The sequence below is a fragment of the Myotis daubentonii genome, chromosome 7 (genome assembly GCF_963259705.1).
Source record: "Myotis daubentonii chromosome 7, mMyoDau2.1, whole genome shotgun sequence".
In the NCBI taxonomy this organism is placed as follows: domain Eukaryota; kingdom Metazoa; phylum Chordata; class Mammalia; order Chiroptera; family Vespertilionidae; genus Myotis; species Myotis daubentonii.
Genome location: NC_081846.1, coordinates 9,320,744 through 9,344,044, shown reverse-complemented (window position 1 = coordinate 9,344,044; position 23,301 = coordinate 9,320,744). Strand labels below are relative to the sequence as shown.

Sequence of the window (23,301 nt, the reverse complement as noted above, 5' to 3'; positions counted from 1 at the left end):
TTTAGTAGTTGTTTTATGATTGATTGGTTGTCCCTGGACAATATTTTTAGCAGTCTCCTAAAATTTTTCTCTCACTCACTTTGTATTTTCCGAGGAGTGGGTGGCGGCCAGCAGTTATCAGCATGTCATCACCACGTTCTAGAACAAACCGGATTGGGCGGCCAGTCCTGTAGGAAATGACTCTGTTAATACGCTGGGTGCTTCATAAAGGTGTAGAAACATGGAGCTGGCCAAAGGGGACTGGACATAACCTAACTTAGTGGTTTTCCATGGGGGCAGTAACATACCTTAAACAACATTTTGGAAGTTTGTGGGAACATTAAAACATAACAAACACAAAAATAAAAACTCCTATTAATGTTATCCTGATTTAGTCATGTCTGAGAATTTTGATGTTGAAATAATACATTATTTACTTATGTTACTTTCCTTTCATTTCTTTTTTATATGACATTAAGGCATTGTATGAGGATTTTGCAATTGTGTGAATTAGTAGGTTATGTTATGATGATGTTCACTTTGGATATTAAAAGGGGCATTAAAACACTTGCCAGAGGGGAATGCTGAGGCTGAAAGGATTGAGAACCAATCAATACTCCGTTGAGTTCTGCCCCCCTTTCATGCAGACTCCCCATCATAAGGTGCCCGTGGAGGACCCCGCTGGCTTCAGAGGGGATGCTCCCCGTGCCTGCACCTCTGCTCACAGGACAGGCTTTGCTATGGTTGGAAAGTGCCAGTGAACTGTGATGTTCAGCGTTTCTCTTCGCAGCGATAGCCTGGGGTAAGTTACGTTTGTCCTGAACATACTTAATGAACTCTGATACGCAAGAGGTTCGCAAAAAGTCATGGCTATTCCCACTCCTAATGTGTCTGGTTATCCCATCTGGATGATGTCGGGCTAAGTGAACATTCCCAGGCAGCAGCCGACCCAGCTGTGTTTCATCACAAAATGTGTCCCTTGTAAGGCTGGGGCTTTGACCTGCCTCAATTCAGCCACCATAGCTTGATTTATTTTAACAATATATTATATTAATTATATTATATTATATTATATTATATTATTATCTTATATTATATTATATTAATTTATGTTTTTTAAAATCCTCACCTGAAGATATTTTCTATTGATTTTTTAAAAATATATTTTTATTGATTTTTTACAGAGAGGAAGGGAGAGAGATAGAGAGTTAGAAACATCGATGAGAGAGAAACATCGATCAGCCACCTCCTGCACATCTCCCACTGGGGATGTGCCTGAAACTCAGGTACATGCCCTTGACCGGAATCGAACCTGGGACCCTTCAGTCCACAGGCCGAAGCTCTATCCACTGAGCCAAACCGGTTTCGGCACCATTGATTTTTTTTTTAGAGAGAGTGGATAAGAGAAGAAAGACAGAGAGAAATATCGATATGAGAGAAACACATCGATTAGTTGCCTCCTGCACGTGCCAGGACCAGGGTCTGGGGCCAGGGAAGAGCCTGCAACCGAGGTAGGTGCCCTTGATTAGAATTGAACCCAGGACTCTTTGGTCTGCAGGCCCATGTTCTATTCACTGAACCAAATCGGCTAGGGCTATTTTAACAATTTAAAACAAACATTTTAAAGATTGAAAGTCAATGCAGTTCATGAAGAAGTAATATATAGTTATGTCTGGGAAACCAGTCAACATCTATAGTGATTGCATTTATTCCACACAACTATCTTGTGAACCAGGTAGATACTACTTTCTCTACTTTACCGGGGAGTACACTGAGGCGCCTTGCCTATGGTGACCCTGACAGTTGGAGAGTGGGTAGAGCAGTGTCCCTTCACCCTCAGGCTAACCACACCCCTTGGAAGTGACAACCTGTGACGAATGGAATGAACCCTGGGGTGGGTGCAGGGCTGGAAGGACGTGGGTGGCACCTGTCCAGCTAGGAGTTCTGACATTAATAGCTGGCACTGCGACTCTTACTTGTTGGCGGCCACAGCACTGACAGCTCCCAGCAGGGAGGGCTTGGTTGATTTCCCCCCAAATGCTCCTCCAGTTCTTTTCATGTGGCAGGCGACTCTATTCCTTGGGATGTTAAGTGCTGCAGCCACAAATTCCTGAAAGAAATAAACCCCTGATGTCACATAGTGCGATTTAATAGGACATTTCCTCATCCATGTACTTCCCCTCTGCATAGGAAAAGACAATCAGTAATTCAACACATACAGCATTTACAGAACTGTGAAACCATCATCACAATCCAATTTTAGAGTATTTTAAGTATCCCCAAAGAAACCTTTTATCTATTAAGCAGCCACTTCCGAGCTCCCCCTAACCTCAACTCCCTCGAATGCCCCACCACTAGGCAACTACTAATCTGCTTTCTGCCTCTACAGATTTGCCTGTTTAGAACATTTCATATACGTGGAATGATACAAAGGTGGCCTTTTGTGACTGGCTTCTTTCACTTCACATTATGTTTCCAACGTTGGTCCATGTTGTAGCAGGTACCAGTACTCCATTCTTTTTTTTTTTAAATTTTTTTACCCAAGGATGTGCTTTTATTGATTTTAGAGAAAGAGGAAGGGAGAGAAAGAGAGAGAGAAACACTGATGAGAGAGAGAAACATCCATCAGTTGCCTCCCATATGTGCCAAAACCGGAATCAAACCAGCAACCTTTTCAGGTTATAGAGCGATGCTCCAACCTACTGAGCGACCCAGCCAGGGCAACTCCATTCTTTTTTATGGCTGAATAATATTCTATTGAATTGATATGTCACATATTTTATCCCTTTATTAGTTGATGGGTTATGGCATTATTTCTACTTTTGCCTACTGTGAAAATGCTGCTATGAACATTCATGTATAAGTTTTTGGTGGACATGTGTTTTCATTTCTCTTGGGTAGATACCTAGTTGTTGAACTGCTGGGTTATGTGGTCACCCTATTTTTAACATCCTGAGAGACCGCCAAGCTGTTTTCCAAAGTGCCATTTCTCATGGCCACCAGCAATGGGTGAAGGTTCTAATTTCCTGCATCCTCGCTAACACTTGCTACTGTCTGTCCTTTTAAGTATAGCTGTTCTAGGGGCTGTGACGTGGTATTGCTGTGGGTTTTGAATTGAATTTCCTACTAATGATGCTGAACATCTTTTCACGTGCTTATTAGTCATTCATAGACTTTCTTTGGAGAAATGTCCGTCCAAGTCCTTGCTGAGCCTGCTTTTGATACTGCCCCAGGCTCTGGGCGGTGAGCTGTGAGTACTAGTGCCCTGGGAAATGCCTGCTGTTATGGAGCTGACTCACTGTATCCCAGGTAGATATTAATGGTGACTGCTCTAGCTGGTGTGGCTCAGTGGATAGAGTATCGGCCTGTGGACTGAAGGGTCCCAGGTTCGATTCCGGTCAAGGACACATGCCTGGATTGCAGGCTCGATCCCTAATGGGGGCCATGCAGGAGGCAGCCAATCAATGATTCTCATCATTGATATTTCTATCTCTCTCCCTTTCCCTTCCTCTCTGAAATGAATTAAAAAATATAAAAAATTATAACATTCATTGTGACCTTACACATTATCCATTCAGAGCCCAGAGACACATACTGTCTACAAAAACAGACCTAAGAGGTCATCTTTGTCACCTTCCTCAAGTTACACAAAAAGATATTGATGCCCAGTGACTTGTGGGAGGTCACATAGCTGCTAGGGGCAAAGCACACATCCCCACACTCCTCTGCCCAGTTCCACACGTGCACCTCCGGACGCTGCGGCACACCCCAGCCCAGCTTCAGTCCCCTGCCCTTTCATTTCGCCTTGAATGGCATTTGGTAGTTTCCTCCTCCCGTTGAGCCTACCCACCCCTTTAAGACCTCAAGATACCAACTCACTGTGCTCTCTACCAGGAAGCCCCCAGCTTTTCCCTTCAGGGATGCTTGTAATTGCTCCTCCCGTGTCATTATTTAAGTATTCCCCTGTGCCTAGCACTGTGCTCGGACCTACAACTCTGCATTCCAGAAGAAGGGAGGGTCAGGGGATTTTCTTTGCTTGCATGTGGGGCTGGCCATGCTGTATAACTCAGCTGCTAAGGCAGGACTGGAATTCACAAGCCACTGGGCTGGGCTGAAATGTCTTGGAAATGAGATCAATGTACACGTGCACCACAAAGACGCAAGAACATTTATGGAGAGAGAACCAGCACCCATTAACCACGAGGAAAATGTAAATACACATGTACATTTTACACCATCAATTGTTATTAGGGAAAGGGGAACTTTGCCCTATATTTTGGAAGGGAGCAAAAGTTTCTGATCTCTTTAAAAGGTCTGCCCACTTTTCCTCATTTAGGGAAATAGCTGCCCACCTCCTCCATTATGGACGCTAGCTCGCGTCAAGTGTGCAGGGAGTCTGAGACGGGGAGTGGGAACAATCAAAACACCTCCAAAGAGGCATGCCTGGTTGTATGGGCCTCACACCACAGTCATCTGGAGTCTCAATTTCCAAAGATATCCTGTTACCTGCACGTGATTGGGAAACTGCGTTCCAAGGTGTAACACCATTTCTTTATCTTCTTCTTCTGGGATAGCCAGGATAGTTTGCGTTTCCATGTAAAAATGCTCCTGTCCTTCCACGTGGATCTCACCTGTGAAGCATGAACACAGGACAGTGTTTGCCTGAAAGTCCCTCACTGGAGGCTCTCAGTGGGGTTTGGTTTATAAAGGGCAGGTTGCTTCAGCTTATGGAGAACTGGACTTTATACATTTGCTTAAACCACTTTTCCTCATTAACCTTCACTGTGCCCAGCCAGCTGGGTGACCAGGGGTAATTCAGTCCCCTTCTCTTGGGCTCGGTTTCCTCGTCTGACTAGTGGGTGGTGAGATCCATGATGTGTTGGACTTGAGTGCACAGCCGAACCTGGCCACATATCCAGTCTCTGTCATCTCTTTGCTCAGTGAGTTTGGCCATGTTATTAAAGCCTCAGTTCTTTACCTATAAAGTGTGAGTAATAATACGCACCTCAATTAGGTAACATTAGAATAATTGAGTCACACTGAGGATAAGCAGTTTGCCAAAGGACACAAAGGTTTAAAATGGTAGAACGGGCTCTAGCTGGTTTGGCTCAGTGGATAGAGCATCGGCCTGTGGACTGAAGGGTCCCAGGTTTGATTCCAGTCAAGGGCACATGCCGGGGTTGCGGGCTTGATCCCCAGTAGGGGGGTGTGCAGGAGGCAGCCGATCAATGAGTCTCTCTCATCATTGATGTTTCTATCTCTCCCTCTCCTTTCCTCTCTGAAATCAATAAAAATATATTTTAAAATAAATAAATAAGTAAATCTATAATAATAAAAGTGTAATATGCTAATTTGACTGGACATCCTTCTGGATGAAGCCCCGGCTGCCGCCCCAGCCCTCAGAGCCCCTTGCATGAATTTCGTGCATGGGGCCTCTAGTAAATAAATAAATAAAATGGCAGACCTGTTCCCACCAGTTTTACGGCCTGTTCTTACTGGTTTATCTGAGATTGTTGGCTTGGTTAAAACATCCTTACCATTTTGTAAGCTGTGCCAAGAGAAGCATTTGGCTCTAGTTAAAATTTACTTTAAAACCAACCAAAAGATTCCTGTTTAGTTAAAATAAGTGAATTGCTTTTCCAGGAGTCAAAAAATTTTTGGAAATTATTTCTTGGGACAATAGAATGTGAGTCCTCCCACAAAGCCCTCCCCCAAAACCTTTGTTTTTAGCATGCCATATACTAACTTTCATCTAAATTCAAGCAACGACATCATTTTTACATATGCTAGCTATTGTTCTCAGGCATAGCAAATTACAAATAATGAATTCATTTAATCATCATACCAATCCTGTGAAGCAGGTATTATTAGAAAACTGAGATAAGAAAAAGTTAAGTGAGTTGCCCAAGGCCACACAGCCAGTAAATAACAGAGGTGAGATGCAAGCCCAGGCAATCTGACTCTAGGATCCACATTCTAACTGCACCCTTTCTCTATGTTGGCATACTCTGTAATTCTTAGTCATTTCCTTCCAAATTTCAAATTCCCTTCGTATTTCAAATTTTCCATTTGTGCTAAAATTTTGAACTCCCATAATGGCCGAAATCCTAACTGACAAAGGGCTAGCACCTTGTGACTCTGTTACTCTTAGGGTGAGTATAAAAATGAAAAGAAAATATATCACTGTGATTAAGAGCAAGGACCTGTGGGTCATCTAGTCTTGGGCTCCAGTCCTGGCTCTATTATAAACTGAATATGAGATCTCAGTCAATTACCTAACTTTTCTAAGCCTCAGTTTCTTTATCTGTAAAATGGAGCTACCAATATATGTTCCTTCTCAGAGTTGTTCTGCTTGAAAATTAAATCATAAGCAGTAAATACTTAGGAGCTTAAAATAGGTTTTAGAATACTCATTTCTCAGGGTTTTTGTCATTATTAAATAATATAATACATGTGATATACTTAGCATGGTGTTGCCATAGTTTGTGTTTATCTAGATGCACAGAAACAAAGGATAGGGCTTGCTTAAGGCAAAGATAAAACTTCTTCCTAAGGAAGTTATATGCCTGGGCTGTAACTACTCACCATGTGAGGAATTTATGATCAGATCACCCTGTGAGGTTACTTTTGGTTACACTTGTTATGGCAACTCCTTTTGGACCACAATAGTGTGTTTAGAAACATCATTCATAATATTCCCAATTTGAAACCAACTGAACTGTCCATGAACAGTAGAACATAAATTATGGAATATTTATACAACAGAATGCTACCGAACAATGAAAAAGAACTAGTGATCTATGCACCAACAAGGTGAACCTCCCACACATAATGTTGATGAAAAGAAGTAAACACAGAAAAAGTTACACTCTAGTTTCCATTTATATGAAGTGCCAAACAGGTGAACTCATCTACAGTGACCACAGTTAGAAAAAGACCTTTCAGAGGGTTGCTGACTTGGAGGGGGCGGGGCACAAGGAAGTTTTCTGGGCGCTGAAAAGGCTCTAGATCTCGATGTGGGTAGCATTTACACAGATTGCTGCATATGTAAAACTTCATCAGACTGTAAGATTATTTGTGCATTTTATTTATTTTAAATATATTTTTATTGATTTCAGAAAGGAAGGCAGGGGGAGAGAGAGAGAGAAACAACAATGATGAGAGAATCATTGAAGGGCTGCCTCCTGCACACCCCACACTAGGGATCGAGCCTGCAACTGGGGCACGTGCTCTGACTGGGAATTGAACCATAACTTCCTGGTTCATAGGTCGCCGCTCAACCACTGAGCAACACCAGCTGGGACTTACTAGTGCATTTTAAATTGCAGTTTAAGTATCACATTAGGGTTGAGAAGCTCTGCCTTAGAATTTCAGTATTTCTCAAACCAATGGCCGATGTAGTCTTTATCTTCAGAAGCTTCACTTTTCTGGCCAAGACCACTTACCTTCAATGATTTGATCAACATGTTTAAAGGCTTGCTCTACATTTCCCTGCTCAATTTTCTTCTCATCAGAAAGAAATGAATTGTGCTCTAGGGCTTGCTGCAGGGGAAAAAGAAACAAAAAATTAAGATTCTTGTTTTTTTTTCTTTTTACATTCTAATAAGCCATTCAAACCCCAACAAAATCCCATGCTCCTGCTCTATCAGATCTTCACACACCAAGACAATCTGAGCAATTTGGAGAGTCACAGAAATTGGGTTACAATGGATTGCAGGCATTGGTGACTACTTACTAGTAGTTCTGTTCAGCACTGGGAGGAAGAGCTGGAGGGAAGAAGGATATATAAAACACAATCCTACCCTCTGGTTTGCTGACAGTAGGCAGTTTGGTGTTAGGGGCCAACTTTGTGATGAGGGGGAAGATAATAGATCAAAGAGAGGCCAGGAGGAGGAGCCTGCTGGGCTGAGGATGCTCAGGGGTGGCCTGTGTAGGTGGCCTCAGGTGCTGAATTGGATAGGATTAGGGCAGACAGAGAAGAGACTGAAAATCATTTGAAGTTAAGAGCACCTCATAAAGCAACAGAGGTTGAAGCCCAGCTGAGGGACCAAAATGAGAACAAGGCTAGTTTGGCTGGGGAGTTTTCTATCAAGAAGTAGCTGAGCCCTGGCCAGTGTGGCTCAGTTGGTTGAGTGTGGTCTACTGCACTGATAGGTTACCGGTTCGATTCCCTGTCAGGGCATATGCCTGGGGTTGCACGCTCAATCCCCATTAGGGGGCATGCAGGAGGCAGCCAATCGATGTCTTTCTCTCTCTCTCCAATCAATAAAAACATATTTCTTAAAAAAAGAAGCAGTTCTGCCATGGCCAGGTAGCTCAGTTGGTTAGAGCATTGGTTTCGGGTTCAGTCCCCATTCAGGGCACATACAAGGATCAAACAACGAATGCATAAATAAGTGGAACAACAAATCAATGTCTCTTTGTTTTTTCTCTCTCTTTCCCTTCTTCTTTCTCTATAAAAATAAAAAAATAATAGATAAATAAGCAGTTGGATGAACTTGAAAGATTGAGTGAGGTTGGACTCTGAAAGACCTTGAGTTTTATACTAAGAACCCTATCTAAGGGGACATTGTGTTTTTTTGTTTTTGTAAGAAAAAGTGATCTGATGAACTTTGTGGCTTAGTAAATTAACATGGTAGGTAGATATTTTGAGATAAAGTGGTTATTGTAGTAAATCTGACAATAAGGTGGTGAGGACTGGGCTGGAGGGTGGGAAGGGGTGAAAGTGAGAAGAGAAAAAAGGGGGCACACCTAAGAGCCATTTAAAAGATAACTGGAAAACACTTGAACTTGGCATCTGTTTGGAAAAACAGGAGAGAATCAAAGAGGATTGTGAACACTGTACCCTACTGGCCAGGTTTCATATTGCTTATGCATCTATCCCTCCATCACACACATTTATTGAGTACCTACTATGGGTTTAGGGCTTGGTTGGGCACCAAGGATAAAAGCACCATGAACTTGTTCTTGCCCTCATTAACAACAACAACTAAAATAAAATCACAGCTAACATGTATTCAAAGCACCCCATGTCCCAGGTGCTTTTTTAAAACACTTTATTTGGATTCTCTCATTTAAGCTTCATGATGACCTTTCGATGTAGGAACTTTCATAGTTCCCATTTCACAGAGGAAGAGGTTGAGATATGATGCATTTAAGGAACTTGTCAAAGCTTCCATTTAACAGCCTGTTAAATGGCAGAGTCAGAATATGAATCTGAGTTTTCTATCTCCAGAACTTGTGCTTAAAGTAGGAAGTAGGCACGGAGGTCAAGAGGACCCAAGCTGTCACTCAGTCAATGGTAACCTGCTCTGAGTGTCACAGTGCTCTGGACTTTCTCACAGACTTATTTTGTATGTGAAGGCATAAGGACCTCCCTCTGGCGCCGCTTGTCTATATTCTCAGGCCAAGCATTGGCAAGAGGCCTTTCAAGGAGACATGAACACAGGAAGGAATGCGTCTCCAGGCAGGAAAATTCTCAGTATCATGTCTCAACTTGGAGATGACACTGAGTAAAGCATAGATGAAGCCCAGGTTGTACTATTCTGTGACTCTGAGGATTGGATTCTGCCACATACATCACCCTAGTCATTCTTGGAGAAACAAAGCAGCTCGAGTACCTCTATTGTGATAATCCGAGGTTCTATGTCTTCATAAGCGATCTTCACTTTCTTAGCGGCGTCTTTCGCATGGGCATAGGTATCAGCGGCCACGGTGCAGACGATCTGACCCACGCAAATTACCTGCAGAAAAGTCGCATGTTCAATGTAATTAGTTGAAACATAGAATCTCTAAAAAGGATTTACTGTTCCCAGGTTCTTACATTTACCCCCTGAGTTCTTGTGAAGAAAAGAAAGATTATTTCCTGCCTATGGGGATACATTTAAAACAATGGCTTGAGTGGGACTGAGGGGGTTCAGAATTGGATGCAGAACTTGATTATGTCTGGCCTAGGACTGTCCTCAGCTGCATTCCTCACTGTTCCGAAATCACTCGTGGGGATCCAGCCATCCTGAAATTCCTGAAGTTCTGTTGGTTCTCTTAATGGCCGATGCTTTTATTGCTTCTGGGACTTTGATGAATTTTTTTTAGAAGTCGTCCCTGAGCACAATTATGGTTTTTATGAGAATCTCAAAAGAGTCCACTATTGAAAACGAGGTGGAGTCCTTGGTTCTCTGAAAGTCTTTGTGATATGGCATTTTCCACAAAGTATTTGAATCCTAAGCCACATACAAATCACACACCTCGTTCTGTGCATAGAGAACCTCTCCATTATGGTTATTATCTCCCGGAACATCCTCCGCTGTTATCACATCAACAACACCGGGAAGTGCCAGGGCTTCTGAAACATCAATTGCTCTAGGAAAGAACATGTAAAAGTACATATTAGAGTTGCAGGAGTAAGTTCAGGGTACGTTATACATGATTCCGCCAACACTGGGGAAAAGTGTAATGGGCCTCATAATTACATCATGGACAATACATTGGTATTCTGACTGGCCATCGGTTTTTTTCATAACTATGCTTTAAAAATGAATGATTCCCATCCAGAAGAGGAAATACTTTTAATTGACTTACATATACAGTAAGCTCTCAGTTTAAGTATAAAATTATTAATGCATTTCAGTAACTTTTATAGGGACAGCTTTTATTTCCTTACGTGATCTTTGCATGAGCTCTGGTGCTGGTAACTACCGCCAGGAAGAGTTCTTGGGCGATGGGGGGCATGTCATCAACATACACGGCTTCCCCAGTGGCATGTTTAATGGCTGACTGGTGCATCATGGGGTGGCCGACTGGATCTTGAGGAGGTTGGTGGGGATTCACACACTGTTCATGAAAAAAGCCTGTTATTTTACTGCCAGACATTCTCATGCACTGAACATTGGGTCTGTTATATTTGGATTACTTACAAGTCAAAGAAAACTACAGAAACTGGTTATCTCTAGCTTTGAGTCAGAGTTAATAAATATCCACTGAGTATTATGGTAAGGACTATATTCTTGTTTACAGGCTCTAACCAACTCCTCCCCGCCACCCCTCCCACACACAAGATGACATTGTTCCTGCCCTCAAGGATTCTACAACCTTGTTGAGGAATCAGAACAGATACATTGACATAATGTGATCAATTTCATAGAGTAATAAAGAATAATTTACACAGCTAATATGGTGTAAGGAAAATACAGTTTCCTGGGAGATTCGGGGAGGCTCTTATAAAGCAGGGAGGACTTCCTAGAAGCAGTAAATATGTTGAGTGAGGTTTTAAAAAAAGGACCAACAGTGGCCAAGAAAAGGAGGAAATTTTAAGTAAAAAATTTGGAAATAGTAAAGAAGAGAGATTCAAAATCAAATTCCTTGTGTAGTCTTGAGTGAAAACATAAACGCTAAACCAAGCAAGTTGTGTGTGGGTGACAATGGGTCACATCAGCTGGTTTCAGTAGAATTTATCTTAACATGTAACACAAAATATGGTTATTGAAAAGGGGGAAATACATATGTAATTCATACATCTAAATGACTAAGCCTATTAGAAAGCAATAACCCAACCACCAACCTGGAACATCTGAAGTCCTTGGGGTGTTCCTATGGGGAAATTGTCTACAGCACTCATGAAATTTTCAGGGATGTCAGGAAACTGCTGGGGATCCTAGAAAGAAGATTACTTGACATTCAATTTTACAATCTGAGTGACTAGCTTGGAAACATGTGTAGAAGTATTACAGATATTAGATGCCAGTTCTGCGGGGAGAGCCCTGAGCTTCAAGTTCCCTAGGCTGGTAGCAGTTATTTGAAGAATCACTACATCTACTTATGTGCACAGAAAAGTGAATGCTTTTTCCAGGAAGGGAAGAACTCCCTTCATGACCAGGTCTCCTTTTTAACGAGTGGAAGTATGTATATACTTCTAAATGGATCTGTGCTTTCAAATCCAAGCCAACCTCCTGGGCATGTACCTCAAAGAAACAACTGAGGGAGTAGGCAAAGATGACTTGTGAGTTATCTACAATTACAGACTATTTGTGCCAGTGAAGCAACTAGAATTAAACTAAACACCCAACAACAAGGAAATGGCTACACAAATTATGGTATATCCATAAGATACAATATTCTGGAGTCATTAAAAATAATTTTGTAGAAGTGTACTTATTGACATTGAAAAATGCTCATGAAATACAATTAAGCGAAAAAACTTGTGTACAGTATGATTCAATTTTTTCAATTAAAAATATAAAATTATGTATTCATATGTTAATTGTAGGATTACTGGATTAGAGTTCATTTTTTAAAATTTTGTTTCTCTGCATTTTAAATTCTTCTATGATAGAATATATAACATAATAGAGGAGATTAAAAATGGTGGCAGAGTAGGAGGATGCTGCATGATCATGCTCCCAGGAATCAGCTGGAATTACACTGAAATATGAGAAGGCTTCCTGAATAATCAATGGAAAACTCACAGGAGAGAACCCTGATACCTAAGGACCAAAGGTTGAGCTGGCATAGAGACTGGTAGGAGGGGCAGAGATGTGACCCACAGAGGGGAACTGAAGTCCCAGGGAGATATCTCAGCAGGTGGTGGAGTGGGGGAGGTGCCACTGAGAATTCTGGGATGTAATCCCAGAGCTGGGCTCCCCAGCAGATAGCACCAAACTGAGGAAGGTATCCACATAACATCAAGCTGTGAAAAGCAGTGGGGTGCTGTCTGCCAGGGAGTGGCAGCTGAAAGTTCAGGCACCCTCTTAAAGGGCCAAGGCACAAACATTCCTTGTGGAGCCATCCATCTTGTGCTCTGACAGAGGGAGGGTGAAGTGGACTGGAGCTGTGAGAGCAGAAGCCAGCACTGGGGACTCGGGGGACAGAGCTCAGAAGGCAGACACCCCAAGTCTCCTGGGCTCAGTCATTCCCTCACAGAGCCACATAGACATCTGCCTTGCCTGGGGAGATAGACATCTTCCTTGCCTGGCAGGGATAGACATCTGCCTTCCCTCGGGGGAAGACAGTTGACACACCCTATTGGAAAACACCTTGCCCTGAGGCTGCTTAAGAGATTATAAGTAACAATTCAAAGGAGTAGCAGCTGCTTGTGTAGCCCGCACCCATCCAAGGAACAGCAGCCTCCTGATCACCACACTCTTTGTCTGAGGAACAGCAGCTGTGTGTGAAGCCTCCCCCCACCAGCCAGAGGAGCCACCAAAACTGTGAAAAGCACCCACAAGAGGAGCTGCTACCAACTGAGGAGCAGCTGCTACCACAACCGCCCGAGGAGCAACTGTAGCCCGAGGAGCCACTGCCACCCAAGGAGCAGCCACTGAACGACTCAATATCTAGATATGGTGGTACGATCAAACATGGGTAGACAAAGAAACCCCCAAAGGAAAGAAAAGGAGGACTCGCCAGAAAAGCAGCTAAGTGAAACAGAGGCATGCAACATGACAGAAAAAGAATTCAGATTAAGGGTCCTAGAGTGCATAAACCCGATGGAGGAAAAAATCAACAACCTCTGCAAGAAGCAAGAAGAAACAGATGAGAAAATCAATAAATTATGTAAGAACCAAGAAAAAATGAAGAGTAATATAGCTGTAGTAAAAAACACCATTGAAAGTTTCAACAGAAGACTAGGAGAAGCGGAGGACCAAATTAGCGAATTAGAAGACAGGGAAACAAAACACACCCAAACTGAACAGCAATTGGAGAAAAAAATTAAAAGACAGGAGGAGAGCCTAAGGGAGCTATGGGACAACATGAAACGAAACAACATACGAATAATAGGGGTGCCAGAACAACAGAAAGAGGAACAAGGGTTAGAAAACCTATTCGAAGAAATAATATCAGAAAACTTCCCAGAGGTGGGGAAGAAAAAAATCACACAAGCCCAGAGAGTCCCAAACAAGGTGAACCCGAAAAGACCCACACCAAGACACATCATAATTACCATGGCAAATGTTCAGGACAAAGAGAGAATCTTACAGGCTGCAAGAGAGAGATGGAAAGTTACATACAAGGGATCTCCCATTAGATTATCAAATGATTTCTCCACAGAAACACATCAGGCCAGAAAAGAATGGACAGAAATTTAAAAAGTGATGCAAAGGAAAGGACTGAATCCAAGAATACTCTATCCAGCAAGGCTATCATTCAAAATTGAAGGGGAAATAAGAAGCTTCACAGACAAAAAAGGCTAAGGGAGTTTATCACCACCAAGCCAGCAATGCAAGAAATGCTAAAGGGACTGGTGTAAAAAGAAGAAATAAAAATCTCAGAAAGAAAACAGCCACACAAAAAAAGAAATGGCTACAAACAAGTACCTTTCAATAATAACTTTAAATGTAAACAGACTAAATGCTCCAACCAAAAGACATAGAGTGACTGAATGGATAAAAAAAACATGACCCATATGTTTGCTGTCTACAAGAGACCCACATCAGAAGAAGGAACTCACACAGACTGAAAGTGAAGGAATGAAAAAATATCTTTCAGGCAAATGGAAATGAAAAAAAAGCTGGGGTAGCAATACTTATATCAGACAAAATAGACCTCGAAGTGAAGGCCATAACAAGAGATAAGGAAGGCCACTTCATAATACTAAAGGGATCAATACAACAAGAAGATATAGCCCTGATAAACATATATGCACCCAATGCAGGAGCACCCAAATACATAAAAAAAACTCCTGGAAGATATCAGGGGAGAGATCGACAACAATACAATCATACTAGGGGACTTTAATACACCACTGACAGCACTGGATAAGCCCTCTAGACAAACAATCAGCAAAGATACAGCAATCCTAAATGACTCCCTAGATCAGATGGACTTAATTGATATCTTCAGAACACTTCACCCCAAAGCCACAAAATATACGTTCTTCTCAAGTGCTCATGGGACATCTTCAAAAATAGACCACATATTGGGTCACAAGCAAAGTATCCCCAAATTCAAGAAGATTGAAATCATATCAAGCATCTTCTCAGACCACGATGGCATAATATTAGGAATAAACTACAATAAAAACAACTCAAAATACTCAGACACTTGGAAGCTGAATAGCATGTTATTAAATATTGATTGGGTTAACAATGAGATCAAAGAAGAAATTAAAAACATTCTGGAAACTAATGACAATGAAAACACAACAATTCAAAGCCTATGGGACACAATGAAAGCAATCCTGAGAGGGAAGTTTATAGCTCTACAGGCCTATCTCAAAAAACAAGAAAAAATGATAGTAAATCATCTAACTCTACAACTCAAAGAATTAGAAAGAGAGAAACAAGAAAAGCCCAGAGTGAGCAGAAGGAAGGAGATAATAAAGATTAGAGCAGAAATAAATGACATAGAGACCAAAAAAACCAATACAGAAAATCAATGAAACCAGGAGCTGGTTCTTTGAAAGGATAAACAAGATTGACAAACCTCTAGCCAGGCTCACTAAGAAGCAAAGAGAGAGGATAAACAAATAAACAAAATCAGAAATGATAGAGGCAAAATAACAACAGAGCCCACAGAAATACAAATGATTGTTAAACAATACTATGGACAACTCTACTCCAACAAATTAGACAACCTGGAGGAAATGGACATCCTATCTAATAAAAGAGAAAGATGGTAATTGGCGTACGACCGCTACCCTTCCCATTGGCTAATCAGGGCGATATGCAAATTAACCATCAGCCAAGATGGCGGCCGGCAGCCAGGCAGCTGGAAGCGAACATGGGGCTTGCTTGCTTCAGTGACGGAGGACTCTAATGTTCCCCGCCTGCCGCTGCAGACCTCTGAGCTGCAAGCAACTATGTAACAAACATAGAAGCTAAACAAAACCCCAGAAACCTGCCGGGCTTCAGCCAGCCGGATCGCAACATTGTAAGCAAAGGCCAGAAACCTACTTTCAGCAGCGGAGGCCTAAGAGCTGGAGCCAAGCCTCAGAGCTAAAGCTGGCCCAGAATAAAAAAAAGAAAGAAAGAAAAAAAGGAGCAGTTGGGAGCTTCAGTAACCCCCAGCCTGAAAACAGCCCTCAGTTCCTCACCCAGACTGGCCAGGCACCCCAGTGGGGACCCCCACCCTGAAGGGTGTGTGACCAGCTGCAAACAGCCATCATCCCCTTACCCAGGCTGGCCAGGCACCCCAGTGGGGACCCCCACCCTGATCTAGGACACCCTTCAGGGCAAACCAGCCAGCACCCACCCATGCACCAGGCCTCTACCCTATATAGTAAAAGGGTAATATGCCTCCCAGCACAGAGATCAGTGGAGCCGCGAGGCCTCCCGGCACCGGGATCAGTGTGACAGGGGGCGGCGCCCAAACCCCCTGATCACCCTGCGGCTCCATGTGTGACAGGGTGTGGCGCCCCAAACCCCTGATGGGCCCTCCTCTGTGTGTGACAGGGTGCGGCGCCCCAACCTCATCCCCCCCCCCACGGGCCCTGCTCTGTGTGTGATGGGGTAGAGCCATAACCTCCCCATCGGCCCTGCCCTGAGTGTGAGAGTGGTGGCACCCCAACCCCCTGATCAGCCCTGCTCTGTGGGTGATAGAGGGCAGCGCCCCAACCCCCTGATGGGCCCTGCTCTGTGCGTGACAGGGGGCTGTGCCCCAACCCCCTGATTGGCCCTGCTCTGTGAGTGACAGGGGGAAATGCCCCAACCCCCTGATTGACCCTGCTCTGTGCGTGACAGAGGGTGGCGCCGCAACCTCCCCATCGACCCTGCCTTGAGTGTGACAGGGGACGGTGCCCCAACCCCCCAATCAGCCCTGCCCTGAGCGTGACTGAGGGTGGCATCACAACCTCCCAGTCGCCCTGCTCTGTGTATGATAGGGGAGGCACCCCAACTCCCCAATCGGCCCTGCTCTGAGCCCGACCAGGGGCTGCACCTAGGGATTGGGCCTGCTATCTGCCACCCGGGAGCAGGCCTAAGCCAGCAGGTCATTATCTCCCGAGGGGTCCCAGACTGCGAGAGGGCACAGGTCGGGCTGAGTGACCCCCCCTTCCCCCTGAGTGCACAAATTTTTGTGCACCGGGCCTCTAGTATTCTTAGAAAAATACAACATTCCAAAATTCAATCAGGAAGAATCTAAAAATCTCAATAGGCCAATAACTATGGAAGAAATTGAAGCAGTCATCAAAAAGCTTCCAGCAAACAAAATCCCAGGTCCAGACGGCTTCACAGGGGAGTTTTACCAAACATTCAAGGAAGAACTAAAACCTATCCTCCTAAGACTACTACAAAAAATCCAAGAGGAAGGAACACTTCCAAGCTCATTCTATGAAGCCAGCATCACCCTAATACCAAAACCTGGTAAAGACAACACAATGAAAGAGAATTACAGGCCAATATCCCTCATGAACATAGATGCCAAAATCCTCAACAAAATCTTAGCAAATCAGATCCAGCAGTACATCAGAAAGATCATACACCATGACCAAGTAGGATTTATCCCAGGGATGCAAGGATGGTACAATATCCGCAAATCAATAAACATGATTCATCACATAAACAAATTGAAAGAAAAAAACCACATGGTCATATCAATTGATGCAGAAAAAGCATTTGACAAAATTCAACACCCATTTTTGATAAAAACTCTCAGCAAGGTGGGAGTAGAAGGATCATACCTCAACATAATAAAAGCCATATATGACAAGCCCACAGCCAACATCATACTCAATGGACAAAAACTAACACCATTTTCCCTAAGAACAGGAACAAGACAGGGATGCCCCCTCTCACCACTCCTGTTCAACATAGTACTGGAAGTGTTAGCCATTGCAATTAGACAAGAAGAAGAAATAAAAGGTATCCAAATTGGAAAAGAGGAGGTAAAACTGTCCTTATTTGCAGACAACATGATATTATACATACAAAACCCTAAAGGCTCCATCAAAAAACTACTAGACTTAATACATGAATTGGGCAATGTAGCAGGATACAAAATTAACAAGAAATCTGAGGCATTTCTATACACCAATAGTGAACTTTCAGAAAGAGAGACTAAAAAAACAATCCCTTTTACCATCACACCAAAAAAATTAAGCTACCTAGGAATAAACTTAACTAAAGAGGTAAAAGACCTCTACTCAGTAAACTACAGTATATTGAAAAAAGAGATAGGGGAAGACATAAACAGATGGAAGAACATACCGTGTTCATGGATTGGTAGAATCAACATCATTAAAATGTCCATACTGTCCAAAGCAATCTATAAATTCAATGCACTTCCCATTAAAATATCAATGGCATATTTCACAGATCTAGAACGTACTCTCCAAAAATTCATCTGGAATAAAAAATGACCCCGAATAGCTACAGCAATCCTGAGAAAGAACTAAGTAGGTGGGATCTCAATACCAGATATCATGCTGTATTACAAAGCCACTGTTCTCAAAACTGCCTGGTACTGGCACAAGAACAGACATATAGATCAATGGAATAGAATAGAGAGCCCAGAAATCGGCCCGAACCAATATGCTCAAGTAATATTTGACAAAGGAGGCAAGAACATACAATGGAGCCAAGATAGTCTCTTCAATAAATGGTGTCGGGAAAATTGGACAGATACATGCAAGAAAATGAAACCAGACCACCAACTTACACCATACACAAAAATAAACTCAAAATGGATAAAGGACTTAAATGTACAATGAGAAACCATAAAAATTCTAGAAGAATCCAAGGCAACAAAATCTGAGACATATGCCGAAGCAATTTCTTCACTGATACAGCTCCTAGGGCACTTGAAACTAAAGAAAAAATGAACAAATGGGATTACATCAAAATAAAAAGCTTCTGCACAGCAAAAGAAACCATCAACAAAACATTAAGAAAGCCCACTGAATGGGAAAACATATTTGCCAATGTCATATCTGATAAGGGCCTAATCTCCAAAATTTATGGGGAACTCATACAACTTAACAAAAGGAAGATAAACAATCCAATAAAAAAATGGGCAAAGGACCTAAATAGACACCTTTCAAAAGAGGACATTCAGAAAGCCAAGAGACATATGAAAACATGCTCAAAGTCACCAATCATCCGAGAGATGCAAATCAAAACAACAATGAGGTACCATCTCACACCTGTCAGACTGGCTATCATCAACAAATCAACAAACGACAAGTGCTGGAGAGGATGTGGAGCAAAAGGAACACTTGTGCACTGCTGGTGGGAATGCAGACTGGTGCAGCCACTATGGAAGACAGTATGGAGTTTCCTCAAAAAACTGAAAATGGAACTCCCCTTTGACCCTGTGATCCCACTTCTAGGAATATATCTCAAGAAACCGGAAACACCAATCAGAAAGGATATATGCACCCCTATGTTCATAGCAGCACAATCCACCATAGCTAAGATCTGGAAACAGCCTAAGTGCCCATCAGTAGATGAATGGATTAGAAAACTGTGGTACATCTACACTATGGAATACTATGCTGCTGTAAAAAAGAAGGAACTCTTACCATTTGCAACAGCATGGATGGAACTGGAGAGCATTATGCTAAGTGAAATAAGCCAGTCAATGAAGGAAAAACACCACATGATCTCACTCACTCATGGATAATAAAGACCATTATAAACTTATGAACAAAAAAGATACAGAGGCAGAGCTGCCTCGACTAGACTGTCAAACTACAGCGGGAAAGCCGGGGAGGGTTGGGGGGCAGGAGGAGAGGGTAAGAGATCAACCGAAGGACTTGTATGCATGCATGTAAGCATAACCAATGGACATAAGACACTGGGGGATAGGGGAGGCTAGGGGATTTTTAAGGCGGGATAAAAGGAGACATATGTAATACTCATTGTAATACTTTAAGCAATAATACAATAAAAAAAGAATATATAACATAATAGAACATGTAATATTTTAGAGAATATATGATAATATATAATAGATAGAAAATAAAAACATATATTTAATAGATTACATACAATAATATATTAGATATATACTGATTACATATTAATATACTGAAATATGATATAACACATAATAGGGTATATAATAAAACAATTGAATATGATAATACTAATAATAAATAATGTTAATAAAATAATAATATAAAGGCTAGCTGAACTAAGAGAGTAAAATTCTCAGGCATAAAAGAAATGTGGGTATAGTCATTTATCTGCCATTTTTGAGTCAGTTCATGAGTTATTAAGAGGACACTCAGTTATGGGCCATATTTTAAGAAACTGCTGTGGAAGTCATTTTAAACTAGGCTAGAAAAGAAAAATAAAGTTAAAAAATTAGAAACAATCTAAATGTCTAAAAATAAAGAATAGACCAAATAATGGTACATTTCTCCATAAACATGACATGCAAACTTATGTCATAATGTCACTGAGAAATATTTAATGACACTGAGAGATGTTTACATTACAAAGTGAAATAAGCAACCAGTTCTATTGGTGTATATATGTGGCATATATACATACACATCCATAAAGAAGGTTTTAGAAGGATACATATCAAAATATTAATAGTGGCTAGCTATGATGATAGGATTACAAATGCTTTTTCCTCTTTTCTGGCTTATTCACATTTTCTAAATATTAAAGTTGGGTTATTAAAAATTTTTTTCTTAAAATAGGGAAAGATGTTATGATTTACTTACTGAAGGTTCTTTGTGACACCAGGTCAACTTGCATGCATATTAGTATTTGTTATACAAATTATAGGGCAAATAGATTACCAAGATTTTCCCCTTCTCAGCACAGTAGTGAAGGAGAAGGGAAGGAGAGGAACAAAGAAGAGTGAGAAGGGCCCATACTCAGTGCCCTTGGTGGATATCAAAACCATGCAGTGAAAGTCCTTCATGTGCAGACCCCCACTCAGAATGTCAAGGCGCCCAGAGACTCAGAGAAGTCGTTTACCATTTTATTCAGTCCTCGCCTCACTTTGAGGTAGAATTTGAAGAGTAAGCTGATCATGAGGGTTCGCTTATATTCTACCATGCCACCCTCAGCTCCTGGCGGAATGTAAATCTCATCCAGGACCAATCGGCACGCATCGCTCAGCATGTGGTCATCCCATTGCCTAGTAGGGAAGAAATGCAAACATTCCACAGATGAGGCGAAGACATACTAAACTGGTAGAACAAGGGAAGATGGGGAGCAATCTGTATCCATCTTTGAAGTTGACACAAAATATCCTTAAATATTTCACCTGCTTCATTTAGAATCTGATGCAGTGAGAGAAACATCGATGTGAGGGAGAAATATCGATCTGTTGCCTCCTGAATGTGCCCCAACTGAGGATCGAACCCACAATCTAGGTATGTTCCCTGACCGGGAATCGAGCCCAGAGCCTTTTGGTGTATGGGATGATGCTTCAACCAACCGAGCCACCTGGCCAGAGTGTGATGAGAATTTTAAAGATCTACTCTATTAACAACGTTTAAATACAAAATACAGCATTATTAACTAGTGGGGTCCCTTGGCCTGGCCTGCGGGATCAGGCTGAAACTGGCTCTCTGACATCCCCTGAGGGGTCCCGGATTGCAAGAGGGCACAGGCCAGGCCAAGGGACCCCAATGGTGCATGATTGGGGCCAGGGAGGGTTTTGGGAAGTTGGCCAGGAGGGTAGGGACTATGGGAAGGCTCCAGGGTGTGTCTGGCCCATCTCGCTCAGTCCCAATTGACTGGACCCCAGTAGCAAGCTAACCTAACGGTTGGAGCGTCTGCCCTCTGGTGGCCAGTGCATGTCATAGCAACTGGTCAACCAGGTGACTGTCTGCCCCCTGGTGGCCAGTGCACATCATAGAGAGCAGTTGAGTGGCCTTACCAAATCATTAGCATATTATGCTTTGATAGGTTGAACGGACGACCGGACAATGGGACACTTAGTATACTAGGCTTTTATTATATAGGATAATCACCATGCCATACATTAAATTCCCGTGAATTATTCATTTTATAGCTGGAAGTTTGTACTTTTCAACCTCCTTCTTCCATTTATGCCCACCTTCTCTCCCCCCCTACACCAGGTGCAACCATCAATATGTTCTCTGTATTGAGAGTGACGAGAGGAAGGCCATTTAACCTTTTAAAATATTTTATCTTCTTTTTTTATTTTTTATTAATTAAATCTTTATTGTTCAGATTATTACATTTGTTCCTCTTTTTTCCCCCCATAACTCCCCTCCTCCCAGTTCCCACCCCACCCTCCTCCCTCACTCCCCATCCACTGTCCTCATCCATAGGTGCACGATTTTTGTCCAGTCTCTTCCTGCATCCCCCACACCCCTTTCCCCGCTAAGAATAGCCAGTCCACTCCTTTTCTATGCCCCTGATTCTATTATAATCACCAGTTCATTCTGTTCATCAGATTATTCCCTTGATTTTCAGATTCACTTGTTGATAGATGTGTATTTGTTGTTCATAATTTGTATCTTTACCTTTTTCTTCTTCCTCTTCTTAAAGAATACCTTTCAGCATTTCATATAATACTGGTTTGGTGGTGATGAACTCCTTTAGCTTTTCCTTATCTGTGAAGCTCTTTATCTGATCTTCAATTCTGAATGATAGCTTTGCTGGATAAAGTAATCTTGGTTGTAGGTTCTTGGCATTCATCACTTTGAATATTTCTTGCCACTCCCTTCTGGCCTGCAAAGTTTCTGTTGAGAAATCAGCTGACAGTCATATGGGTACTCTCTTGTAGGTAACTGACTTTCTTTCTCTTGCTGCTTTTAAGATTCTCTCTTTGTCTTTTGCTCTTGGCATTTTAATTATGATGTGTCTTGGTGTGGTCCTCTTTGGATTCCTTTTGTTTGGGGTTCTCTGTGCTTCCTGGACTTATAAGTCTATTTCTTTCACCAGGTAGAGGAAGTTTTCTGTCATTATTTCTTCAAATAGGTTTTCAATATCTTGCTCTCTCTCTTCTTCTGGCACCCCTAAAATTCTGATGTTGGTACGCTTGAAGCTGTCCCAGAGGCTCCTTACACTATCTTCGTATTTTTGGATTCTTTTTTCATTTTGCTTTTCCGGTTGGGTGTTTTTTGCTTCTTCGTGTTTTAAATCGTTGACTTGATTCTTACAATCCTATAGTCTGCTCTTGGGAGTCTGTATAATATTCTTTATTTCAGTCAGTGTATGCTTAATTTCTAGTTGGTCCTTTATCACAACCTTGAGGGTCTCATTAGATTTCTTGTAGATCTCATTAAGTTTATCAGCAGTTTCTAGAAAATTCTTGAAAAACTTTAAAAGTGTGGTTTTGAACTCTATATCCAGTCATTTGCTTTCCTCCATTTCTGTCATTTGTGTCCTTTTTCTTTGTCTCCACATTTTTTATGCTTCCCTGTGTTGATAAAGTGGTTTTCTGTGCTGAGTGTCC

The 23,301-nt window shown here is 42.1% G+C and overlaps 1 protein-coding gene across 1 annotated transcript in view; it reads right to left on the bottom strand.

The window, feature by feature from the left end:
• Nucleotides 1–23,301, bottom strand: part of LOC132238106 (aldehyde oxidase 4-like) — an 86,704-nt gene that overhangs the window by 24,847 nt on the left and 38,556 nt on the right. Inside the window, exons 15-23 of the mRNA XM_059702694.1 lie at nt 20,844–21,006; nt 11,537–11,629; nt 10,640–10,809; nt 10,224–10,338; nt 9,600–9,722; nt 7,425–7,521; nt 4,486–4,610; nt 1,956–2,089; nt 80–167 (exon numbers count right to left, since the gene is read on the bottom strand). Coding sequence (XP_059558677.1) covers nt 80–167; nt 1,956–2,089; nt 4,486–4,610; nt 7,425–7,521; nt 9,600–9,722; nt 10,224–10,338; nt 10,640–10,809; nt 11,537–11,629; nt 20,844–21,006 — 1,108 coding nt within the window. The remainder of the gene's footprint in view (nt 1–79; nt 168–1,955; nt 2,090–4,485; nt 4,611–7,424; nt 7,522–9,599; nt 9,723–10,223; nt 10,339–10,639; nt 10,810–11,536; nt 11,630–20,843; nt 21,007–23,301) is intronic.